The sequence below is a fragment of the Solanum verrucosum genome, unplaced genomic scaffold (genome assembly GCF_900185275.1).
Source record: "Solanum verrucosum unplaced genomic scaffold, falcon-dt-bn FXZP01000149.1, whole genome shotgun sequence".
Classification (NCBI taxonomy): Eukaryota; Viridiplantae; Streptophyta; class Magnoliopsida; order Solanales; family Solanaceae; genus Solanum; species Solanum verrucosum.
In genome coordinates this window covers 521,322-534,341 of record NW_026020295.1, presented here as the reverse complement: position 1 = coordinate 534,341, position 13,020 = coordinate 521,322, and the positions used below count along the sequence as shown (strand labels likewise).

Here is a 13,020-nt window from a genome sequence, read left to right as displayed (position 1 = left end):
GATTTGAATCGAGAACTAATTTTGATTATTTTTCGTAATAATATTGGATGTTTTTAATATGGATATTGCAAGTTATTTATTTTAGAAAATTAGGTCGAAATCAAAAATTAATTATCATATTTTTTTTGTTGAAAAAATAGGTTTTACTAGCGAATGGTTGTTGGAGCCTTAGTCGCCACTAAAAATTACTCATAACCTTTAGTGGCAATATTTTGGGATTTTGTGGCGACTTTGTCGCCACTAAAAGTCAAGTTCTTTTGTAGTGAATCTTAGTTGGCAATACTTAGGTGGAGGGATTAGTCCCATGTGGCTTGCCACGTCACTAAAAAATTGGGGTGTTAACTCTTGAGGGTATTTGTGGTCTCCTGGGATAACTGCGAGGGTATTTTTGATCCCAAAATGTAATTGAGGGTATAAGTGATCTATTTCGCATAGTTCAGGGGCAATTTTGACCCTTTTCCGTTTTTTTATAAGTTCATTGTTTATCATTTAACTTAAATAATGCACGTGGTTGCAGGCTTATCATTTACCAAACATTTTTTTTTTCTTTTTTCAACTTTCCTCCATTTTAGAAACTTCACAGAACCTCCATAAAGTATCCAAAAATAATTATTTTAATTATTCTTCATTAAAGCTCTTAGCTACGTGCATGAATCTTTTCCCATATATATAAATAAATCCACTTCACCATTCTCATCCAAAAAAAAACTCAAAACTTCATTTTTAACAGAGTTTCCTCTATAATTATATTACTCGAATCAATATATATAGTTTCTCTCATAACTTATTCTGAAATATCCCAATTTAGCAAAATTTTAAAAATGATATTCGAAAACAGCGAATTTATGAATGATTTTGAACTTCTCGAATCGATTAGGCAGCATTTACTTGAAGATTGGGATTCCCCTGTTACAACGGTGCTAAAGCCGTCCGTCAAAATTGAGCCGGAAGTGATCGTTAGTTCGCCGGAAATGTACGATTTCACCGGATTTACAGCTCCGGCGACGGCTGTGGCGGAGGTGAAATTGGAAGTGAAAGTGAAAACGGCGGTGGTTAAGAGAACGCCGGCGGCGTTGAAATCGATGCATTACAGAGGAGTAAGACAGAGGCCATGGGGAAAATTCGCGGCGGAAATTAGGGATCCGGCGAAGAATGGGGCGAGAGTGTGGCTGGGGACATACGAGACGGCGGAGGATGCAGCATTGGCTTATGATAAAGCGGCGTATCGGATTAGGGGTTCACGTGCATTGTTGAATTTTCCGTTGAGAGTTAATTCGGGTGAACCCGAACCAGTTCGGGTTGGTTCGAAGAGGTCATTGCCAACAACCTCTTCGGAGAGTTCTTCTTCGTTATCGTCAGAAGATGTATCTATGATGACGAAGAGAACCAAAAAAGTTAGTCAACTTTATACTTAGCACACATTGGTGAAATTTAAGATTTTTTCACCCTATTAATTGGTTCGAGTTCAATTTTTTATTATGTTTATTTTTTGTACGATCCTTAAACAGCTTAAGAAGCTTGATGATGAATTAGGATTCACGGTGAAGTATGATATCACAACTATGATCATATCAATTTTTTCTACGAATAAAAGAAATTCTTCAAGACAAAGATTGAAAATTTGTTTTTGAATTTAAGAGTTAGCTTACTTAGCGAGCTTTGTACCTTCTATCGTTAAAAGGTTAAAAGTTCAAACTCATCAATAGTAGTACTATATAACATTTCATTTTCCTTTCTCTCTTTGCTCATGTAATTAAAAAATTGTTTCTCTTGATATTTAAATTTTCTCTAATGTATATATTTTGAGATTAATATCAAGTGTTTAAATTTTTTGAAGAAGCATAAAAAGTGAAAAGGTTCATGCTTGAAGCGAAAAAAGCAAAAGTAAAACGCACATTTTTAAAATATGAAACACATCATTTATGAGAAATTAAAATTATGGACTTATGGTACGTGTATGATTTAATATTATAATGACATAGTTTCAAAATTAAGATAACTAATATCAACATCTAGTGTACAGTAATATCAATATTGATTCAACATTTCAAAGTTGAAACTCAAAATATCATAGTTTCCTTAATAAAAGTTTATATTTTATGCATTAGCAGTACATTTATATGGGCAAACAGCACAAATACTATTAGTTTAGTTTAGGGTTTAATTATGTTTTATTTTTTTTGAGTTTTTAAAAGTATTATTCGTGCTAGATTCGGTCTCAAATACATGTATCTGGCTCATTAATGGCTTAATTAGCTGTTTCCTTCTTTTCTTCTTCTTCTTCCTTATTTCTTTGTTGTTTTCCTTTTTCATTCCTTCCTCTTCCTCCATGTTCAAAGCTTGACTTTAAAATAGATATATCGTAAATGTGAATCATTTTGAGTGAATAATATATTAACAGATTTGAAATATTGAGAGGGGCTCATATCAAAATATTGAGACTATTTCGAGAAGATTTTTATCGATTGGGATTAAAAAAAAAAACAATCTACGATTTATACTCATTATATCAATAATGTATATATACTATATATTATCTATACACAATTATACACTATATTGATATATTATACTATACATATTAATATAATAAATACAAATCTTATTATTTTCTCAACAATAATTTTTATAGCCGGTATATATCGATAAGTAACCCCTAAATTAAAACTGAATGAGTATGAGCTAAGAAACTTCTAACGTTGTTGCCATCCTCCCAATCATTAGTATCATTGTATGATTAACATTGTTATAATCAATGCTGACTTGTCAATATTCAATCTTTTTTTATAAAACATTTATGATAGACAAATATGGTAACCACACGTGGGGTGTCTATTTTTGTTAACTTTCTTTGAATGACAAATGAAAAAAACAATAATATTATCTATAACCTTGACTTAGACTTTCTTATGAAAGACTTCTTCTCGATCGTTTGATATAATGGTGGGATATTTAAAATATTTTATAAGGTTGAATATCTTATGAGATTAGCTATTTTTACATTTAATACGAAAATTAAAATAGCTAATTTTATCATTTCTATGTCAAATTTATTTCGTAATTAGCTAACCCTATAAACAAATATATAAGATAAGTGTAATGTTAATTTTATATTGTGATATGCAATTTTTTTGTCTCAATTTATGTGATATAAATAGAATATATGGAGAGTCAATTATATTTTAATATATTGTGACTTATAATACTATTTTATGTAACTTTTAAATAATAGTATATGCTATTCACTTTATCCCACCTTATGTGGCATTGATAGAATTTTTATAATGAACCATATCCCACGTTAGCCCCAAGACGTTGGTCTCTAACTAGAAAAGTAAATGCTTGAGCTTGAGAAGCTTCTGGTCCAGTAGGCCCGTAAAATTCACTGTTCATTTAATGTCTTTTAAATTTTGAAGTCGTTAATTATTTTGATTTATGTTATGTTTATGTCATTTACAAATAATATGTGCTACTTCTTTTGTCCTAATTTATGCGGCATTGATATAATTTTGAGAATCAAACAAATTTTTTATATGTCTTTTAAATATTTTTAGTTATTAATTATTGTGATTTATATTGCCTTCTACGAAATTTTTAAATAGTATATGTATACTTTCTCTAACCCAATTTACCTTCTAAAGATTAGGACTAGAATGAATTCGTCTTTAATTTTTATCTTTTAGCAATAAAAAACTTAAACTTAGTAAGACATAAATTCTTTATGGCAAAAGTTATACAGATCATAATTAACTTGTGAAATATTATGATGCAAAAAGATAAATTTAATTATGCCCCATAAAGATATTATTTATTATGACGACCAACCTAAAATAAGAGCAAAAGTGCAAATGACCCAAAACCTATAAGGTGTTCAATCAATATGAATTGTGATGGCATATTCGGGATTACTCAATTTCGATTCCAGCCTCGGAGAAAGAAATTTCTTTTGGGACCATTATTTTTTTGTTGGACTTTCTAATAAGCACTTCCAAATTTAATTGGGCCTTAATGGACCCAAAAAGAATAAAATGTTCTATTTCTTCTTTCCTTTGTTCCTTAGTATTTTACCTAATAGTGATTATTGTGAAATTTTACCATCAAATCATCATTATGAAATCTTGGAGCAATGGTAAAGTTGTCTCTGACTTAGAGATTACGAGTTTGAGTTTTGGTTACAGTGACTAATGCTTGTATTAGGTTATGCGGACCTTCTCTAAATCTTACGTGAACGCGAGATGTTTTGTGCATTGATTAGTTTTTATAGTGTTTAGGAGCTAAAACTAATTAGTTTACTTTGATAATCCCTCCATCCATTGACTATGTTTCAGACTTTCAGTTTAAGTGGTACTTCAGGTTTACATGGAATTCCACGTATAAAATGAGTGTATTATACACATACACATCCAATGAGAAAGATGTTTAAAATATTATGTTTTGATAAGTTTAAGGGTTAAGTGGGTAAAATTATGAGTATAAGGATTTAACTTACAAATGAAGTTAAATATAAGGGCTTCCCAAATCATTCCGCCTTTGTTTTATCCTAATTTTCTTTTAAATATAGAGTTTTTAATTTTATAAGAGAGAAAAGGCAACCTTCTTTTGTTTATTTCTCTACTCTTTTTTCAACCTTTAAGACCATTTCCATGACTTTTCTTTCTAACTTTATGATTTTCCACTCATTTCAGACTATAGTATAGTTCGATAGGTGGGATACATATTAGTATAGTCCGATACGTGAGGTTTGAGGAGATTAAAGTATGATAATTTTGATTTTTGGATTGAAGAAATCACAATTCAAATAATCTCGGATTGGATTTTTTAAGTTCAGTTTGGATTTAGGATTTTCAAATTTTGACTTTTGAACCTTTAAGGTATGCATACCATGACATTAACTACATCAATTCACCTAATAGTTTGCTCCTTAGATTATATAACTTTCATATTAGACTTAATATCACAAATTATAATAAGTAGAGCCATAGAACAGTAATTTATTGGCCTTTGAAAATTGTTCTTCTTAATTAGGATTGGGCATATATATTTTACATAATATAAGTAGGACTGAATATAAAGCATAGATATCCTAAAATTCATAATACTAAATCTGATATCCAATTCGAAATACCAATTGATGATTGATGTTTGTTCACAAACAAGAATGACTTCGAGAAAATAATTTGTTTATTTTTTGGCGTATTTCCCTTCTTCTGTCTGCTATTAATTATATACTATTTTTTTTAATAAAGAAAAATTATATTTTTTACGTCTCATTTTATGTGGTGTCCCTTTCTCTTTAATCTATCCCAAAAAAAAATTAAATGTTATTTTGCCATGTAATTGATGAGTGCAACTCACACATTTATGAGGTCAATTTAAACCAAGATAAGGTGTTTAGATGGTCATAATTGAAGGCTAGATGTTTAACTACTATCAATGGAAGACCAAGTTAAAGTGTCTATCTATGTATTTTGCCTTTATTTTTCACTAAATACTTCCATCTCCTAGCAAGTTTTGTAGATGTTGTTAACCTATACTAAAAAAAATTAGATTCAGCGACGAACAAATTTTGTAGCTAAGCAGCAAAATTTGTCGCTAATCCTACTTAGCGACGAAATATTAGCTACTAGTAAAATAGCGACGGACCAACAACAAAGTTTGTAGCTAAATGCAATGTTTTTTAGTAGATATCATATTAGTTTTTGATATACTTTATTTAAGTCGAAGGTTTATGATAAACAACTATTCTATCTTCATAATAAGATAGAGCAAGGTTAAGTACACACCACCCTCCTCAAACTCCACTTTTGTGGTGGTGGTTAGTAACCTATGATCTTATATCAGGTTTGGAGAAGGTTTGGCAAATGGAACTATTGGTTAGTAGTAAATTTATTTGAAGTATGAATTAATGGCCAAAACCACAATTAAATTATCATGTTTTTTGGGTTTTAGCCCTAATTATCTGTTGTTCTTTTTTTCTGTCTGAATTATCACCATCAATATTTATAATACACTTCGAAACTGATTAGGCCCATTATCAGTTGTTTCTCTATGATTTCCTACCTATACTATCAATTACTAGGTGTGTAATACACAATTAGGGATAGTTCAGATAAGAAAATGAAACAAATGACTATTATCTCTTAAAGTATTTACTCATCGTTTAATTTTTCTCTGCCGCAACAAAACTTGTTAGAGTGGCAACTCGCACATCCTTCGATACTGCTCTAGAATTCTTTGATTGGATGAAACTTCATATGCAAATCTTAATCGATTGAAAAATTACACTATATATAAAAAGTTACTAGCTATTATATATCATCGTAATGACATATTTACGTATTTACTTTTTTACAAAATCTTAATTTCGCTACGGACGGTACAACTTGATGTTACATAATACTACTAGGACATGCAAATTGAAATTTGAATGACTGAATTTAGTATAGTGGGAAAATGAAAGGATGACATATTGACATTGATATCTTGAAATATTTATTTTAGAAAAAATGATAAAAAAAATTAATAATTGTCTATATATAGTTTGTTGAACCCTACAGCTCATGAACCGAGTAAAGACTAAGAATTTTGAGAATAATTCTCACTTTCCTTTTTTCCATATATAACATATATGTCATTCTTTGGTAATTGATTACCAAAAAATAATGATGTAAGATATATATATGTATATGGTATATTTTCATTAAAAAAAATTATTCAATTTAATTTGTTGGATATTCTAGATTGATCATTGTAGGTTTTATTTTAATAAAATTCATCGTATTTGACGCATTTAATTTTGATCACTCAGAAACATCCACGAAACCTTCCTAAATTTTGTTTACTCATTAATTTTTTGCCCAACAAACCTTTGACAATACAAGTTACATAGTGAAAAAATTTCGGTATTTATTTTGAGGTCTGAGTAATTTAGATTCATGTTGAAAAGCTGTATATTGAGGGTGAAAAGCATTTTCTATTTGGTTTTAACTTGAGACCCGTGATTAAGAATGGAGATGGTTTGAAAATATTGAATTGAGTAATACCCATAAAGAGGTGAAATGCATGGATATCTAATTTTGACGTCATCATTTAATTAACTTGTGGCTATTTCGTTATTTTAAAAAAAATGCATGTGTCCCCCCCCCACCCCATACCCCACGCGAGACAACTTTCTGATAGACAATGTTTTAAGTTTAATTCATATGACTGAAGTTTAGTTAAATTTGCTTGACTTCAGTCATTTCTGTTTGAATTTCCGATTGAAATTCAAACAAAAATAACTTAAGTCAAGACAAAATGAACCAACTAAACTTAAATCATATATAGCTGAAGTTCACGATAAAACTTATTGGAAATTTAGGAAAATCTTTTTTTTTTCTAACGTTCCTTGTTTGAACTAAACGAAGACTAGGTTAGACATACAAAAATATGATACATCTAGGTGTTTTGTGATAATTCCTATCGACTAGAAATTCAAATCACATGATACAAAGAAATCAGCTTTTGCAGAAATAAATGTCCATAAATCTCGTAAATTAAAATTTACATTAAAATATTTCAATTACTTATCATCCCACCATAAACGTCTTTCGTGCTAATATAACTAAAATCTTTATCGACTAGTTTGGTGAAACTAATAGAGATCTATCTACCCTTCAAACATCTCACATGGGGTTCTAATTTCTATATATTTCGATAAGACTTATAGCTAAAATTAGCTAGGAAAACTATGTAGCAAGTTATTTTATTTTATTTTATTTACACATTGACTAAAAGTCTCCATGAAAATTTAGTGGCTAGTAGTTGATAGAGTAGTTAGAAACTTAATTAAGATGTTACAGCTGGTTCAATTGAATGAGCATCGAGAAGTAAAGACCAAGAACTTTCAATACTCTTTTCGATCGATGACAAGAGAATTCGCAATTGTTATGTTTACGTTGCGTATAGGGTAAATTCTGCAGTCAATTTTTTTGCTTTGAAGGTTCAAGAATTAATATATACCTACAAAAAAGTAATTTGTAACCTATATGCTTCAAATAATCTCTTTTTCATATATATAGTAAAATTTTGACAAAACTGATCATCCTTCATTATATGTAGCTAGGCCACTACGCATAAAATCATACCAGAGAGATAAATCATACTAAGCAAGAGAACTTTCAATACTTTAGGTAGGGTTTGTTTTCATGTTTGCAAAAAATGAGTTTTAATCTATTTTAAGAAAATTGAAAAGTTTTTATATTTAAATTCAGATGCACACTTTCTTTTAATTAAAAAAAAATACTTAAAATTTTGAATTTGCAAATTCTAAAACGAAGACTATTTTAGTATGGGTCTTAGGTGTGATAACACAAACAATATCTATACACACAAGTCTTACATAGGTACCCTTCATGTACTATGGTCTTTTTTTTCTTTAATTTCTTCATTGACAAGGAAATATATTGTCCTTTGGTTTTGCTAGGGTTTAGGTTAACATGTGGGACACAAAGTTTAACATAGTATTATGGGTCAAAATTGTAGTATGGTAGTGTGAGAAATGGAAAACACAAAATCGACCTGGATTGTGGTTGGACAGATGATATTCATTCACGCTTTAATCAACAATAGTCTCGAGTTCAAGCCTAATAAGAAAGTGCAAATTCCTTAAGTGGTTTTATACAACGTGAATTTGAATTCATCGGATCGGCCTTCAATGTAGGTATCAAATGTGAGTGAAAAATATTAAAAAATAAAATACATTTTTTAATTAGGATATAAATCTTTATTTAATTTTGACTTAAACCATTTTAGCCAACTGCCATGTACGGCAAAAATTGTTTAAATTTCTTTGTAACCGTGTGAGAGGTGACACTCAAGTCTTGAATTAACAACCATTTGTCATATATATAGACATTTTTTAATTTATAAGATGAATTTAAAATATTCTATGGAATCAATTTCAGTAATGTATGGACTAATGTATAATTAATTAATAAATCTATGGAATTGGAATCAACTTTAATAACTCCAATTTGTACAAAGACTTCAAAAGTCTTATCTTTAACAACCATATATGTAACTTATAGCTTGTATAGCTAGTTGGAATTATAATTAACTATTTAACCGCGAGTTCATGATTTTTGTTTTCTGGATTTAATCTTAGAGTTTTTTAGTTTTCAACTCATTATTTAGCAAATCCAAATAGGCTATAAGCTAGTCAACCAAAGTTCATCTTTGACTTTGAGTAAATACTGATCAAAACAACAACCTTAAAGTGGAGGTTGATATTGTACTGGTCGGTATCATAAATCAAACTTCGGAGGTTATTAACTATAGAAATCTCAAATCTGAGTGATCAAAATCATTTCTATATATATTCTTAATTAACCAGAAGTTTTGGGTCCGAATTCAGAAAAATAAAGTCATCTTTGACAAAAGTGATTTATCCCATCCCTTCCAAATTCTGAATTTGAATCAATTTTATTTAAACAGATACGTATCGGATACCCTATTTAAACATAATAATAATAAAGAACCAGACAGTTAGGTGTAGGACTATATTGGGTTGGTAATAACCAGTAAGATGATGAAGTTTGAAGAATTCATAGGCAGATAATGTCACTTATTATTATTATTATTTATTTATTTTAAATTTTTAATTAGTTAATAAATAGAATTGTTTGTAAAAGTTGCGATGGAATGATAAGCAATGTTTCATTCTTAATCAAATTAGATCTCGATTCAAACTCTGGATATTATAAAATCGATAGTCTTTGATAGGGAACACTTCCTTGATCTCAAAGTGCAATTTTCTAATACAAATCTAAGTTAGCCTGACTTGTAAACAGATATCGGACATCAAGAACAAAAAAAAAACATAATTACTTGTTTTTACATAGATCAATTTCTCCCAACTCTAAAATAAATTAATTATGCACAATAAAAATCTCTATTCAATCGTTATATTTTACATTATGTAGTAGATCCTTTGTCTTATTTTTCAAGAAATTAATTTCGTTTATGATGATAAGTTACTTAATTATAGTTATCTTCTATATGTTAAAAATATCTTTTACGTGACTTTATATTATACCTATTGATTTTACCATAAATATATCAAAATAGTAGTTATTTGTCTTCAACCATCCGTTTTTATTAGTATGAAATTACTATTCAGACTATGACGTGAATTATGATTTATTTAAAATTGTCAATCGATATATAGAAATTAGTAAAATTGTGATGCCCCTTTCTGTTGGTAATGATACTGGAAGAATTTTATTCTTCTTTTTTTTTTTCAAAATTCTATTCAACGTTTTACTTTATTAAATGCTTCTATGACTAAACCTAAATTATATTTTCTCCTAAGTTATTGGTTTTGACATTGCAATTGTGATAAATGGTATTCGTCAACTTAAAGTATTCGGAGAATATATGATAAATGAGTTGGAAAAAAAAAACACATATATATAATAAATTATTTAATTAGTTAGAAAATCTCTATTTTATTTTAGGAGAAAATAATACTCGAATTTTTTCCTTCTTCTTCATAGAAAATAAGGAGTCGTTTGTCTATAGAATCATTTTTCCTATTTTTCAAAAAAAAATAAAAAAATGATGATATATTAGACTTATTTTAAATTTTAAAAAAAAACTTGACGATGAATTTTTTTGAATCTACAAATTTTCAAGTGGACGACTATGTAAGAAGAAAGACTAGTAAGTAGCATAAAAATCTCTTTAATTCATTCTTTTCCAATGTTGAATTCATAAGTTTTTTTTTCTTTGGAATATACAATTCAAATAAAAGTAGGTTAATTTTGGAAAGAGTCAATTTCAAACTTTATTCTAAGAAAAGAAAAGTTAAATAAACGACCACTAATTAGTAAATTTTGGACATTATTAGTAGTATTTTTTTTATTAAAAATAATTCGTTGATTTTCTATTTTCAAAAAAAATAAAAATCATACTTTTCGGGATTATTTTGAAAGATCTAACATTACAATAAGAAAGACAACTTGACCGCTAAGGGTTGTGGTGAAGTGATAAATATTTTTTCACACTTAACTAGAGGTCTCGAGTTCAACTCATAGGTATGAAGTTGTATTCCTCCCCCACCCCCACCCCTGCTCAACGTGGAACTTCCAACGTGAATCCTAATTTAATAGTTTCTCACTGTATGTGCATAATGATCACCAGGTGAAAAAACCTTTTTTCTTAATGTTTATATGTTTAATGTATTACTTCCTCCATGCCAATTTATCTCGCAGACTCGCACTCTTCTATTTTGAAGTGTTAGGAAATATATTATATTAGCATCATTCTACTAAATGTAATCAATCTAGTTGATTGTTCATTTCATATATTTTATTTGATTCGAGGAATAAAATTATGTATTTATTATTCTCTAATGTCTCACTTATGAAATTACGCTGAGTTTGTTATTGATTGCTCAAATCAAATTAACTTTTCAACCGTTTGCTTCTTTAATATTTTGTTTTACCATTATTGATGTATTTAATTACACAATTAAATTGACATGTTAAATTTTGATATATGTACTTATAGCATAGTAGTTGTGAACAACCATGTCGACAAATTTAGTTGACAACATAAAATAAGATTTTCAACCACACGGTGGAAATTTAAAAACATAAAACATGATGTATGAATTAAAAGTTTAAAAAAATGTATAAAGTAATGAATTTGAAACGTTGAAGGGGCACATTTGACCATTTTAGTTGAATCTAAAAAGGAACATTTTAAAATATTTAGTAATTATAAGTATAGTTTATAGCAAAAAAATTCAAAGTTATATATACTAAAAGTATATAAACTTTTTATACCTATATACTTTAAATATATCTATATAGATATATACTAAATAAAAATAATAAAATCTCTCGTAAGCCTCATTGCTTAAATTTGCACAAAAATAACTTATGATTCGTGTTCGCACTTTATAATACTAGTTGATCTTCGTCATGTATGTGACTTTCGTGAGGAAGTTGGTATGTTTGTTTGTCTCTCTAGCTAGCTGTGTACCATATTTACTTAGATGACAGTTATGGGCGGAGCCGCCTTAGTCTGATGCACATACTTTCACCAAAAAATTATGTGGTGTATAAAAGCTAAATGTTAGTTATTATATGTATATTTAATTTTGCATATCTTTAACATAATTAAGCCACTAAGATGACTTCAATAAGTATTTGCAATTTCTAATGATAGCCTTAAGAAATTGATATTAGCCATCGTTTATAATTACTTTGTAAACTACTTAATTATGAAAATATTTATATTATATTATATCTAGGCATATAACTTAAACTTTTATATATACTCAAAGAGAAGTGAATAAACGATGCGAGTTTTTTCTCAAATGAAAGACATAAATACAAGAAGATTTAATAATCTAGGAAATACTACTCAAAAAATTGAAGTTCCTTTTTCTGACTAATGTTTATACCAATTCAATAGAACTTAACAGAGAAAATGACATAAATAGTCCCTCAACTATAAGAGTAGGTCTAAAATGGTCCCTGAACTATACATTTAACGGATTTAGTCCTTCAACTATTCAAAAACTTGTCAGTTTTGGTCCCTTAACTATACACTTATCGATTTTAGTCCCTTAACTATAAACTTACTGATTTTAGTCCTTTAAATATTCAAAAACTTATCAAGTTTGGTTTTTGTCCATTTTTTTTTAATACAAATAGCTTAGGTTTTTATTAACAGAATCTATACCTCGAGAAATTAAATCCTTTAGCAACTTTTTCTGTTGGTTCTCTCTCCGTTACCTTTTCTTCAAATTAACCTTACGCGAAGAACCTTAACCTCAACGATTTAAAATAAAATTCATGAGGAAAGAAAATATAAGTCATAATTTTATTCAACAGAGATAAAATGAAGCATATTATTGTTACTAATGACTTGAATATGTAAAACTTTATTATAAAAAGAAAAAAGTTATTATCCGTTAAATCCAAAGTTTGTACTCCAACGATTTCATTGAACGGAATTTGTTTAATTTTT

The 13,020-nt window shown here is 28.5% G+C and overlaps 2 protein-coding genes across 2 annotated transcripts in view; one reads left to right on the top strand and one right to left on the bottom strand.

Annotated features, from left to right (window-relative positions):
• LOC125834644 (nudix hydrolase 8-like) overlaps positions 1–13,020 on the bottom strand; it is a 117,596-nt gene that overhangs the window by 14,274 nt on the left and 90,302 nt on the right. The window lies entirely within an intron of this gene.
• On the top strand, positions 772–1,454 carry LOC125834654 (ethylene-responsive transcription factor 2-like). Its single transcript, XM_049513790.1, has one exon. The coding sequence runs from the start codon at positions 822–824 to the stop codon at positions 1,413–1,415; it is 594 nt and encodes a 197-aa protein (XP_049369747.1). The 5' UTR covers positions 772–821; the 3' UTR covers positions 1,416–1,454.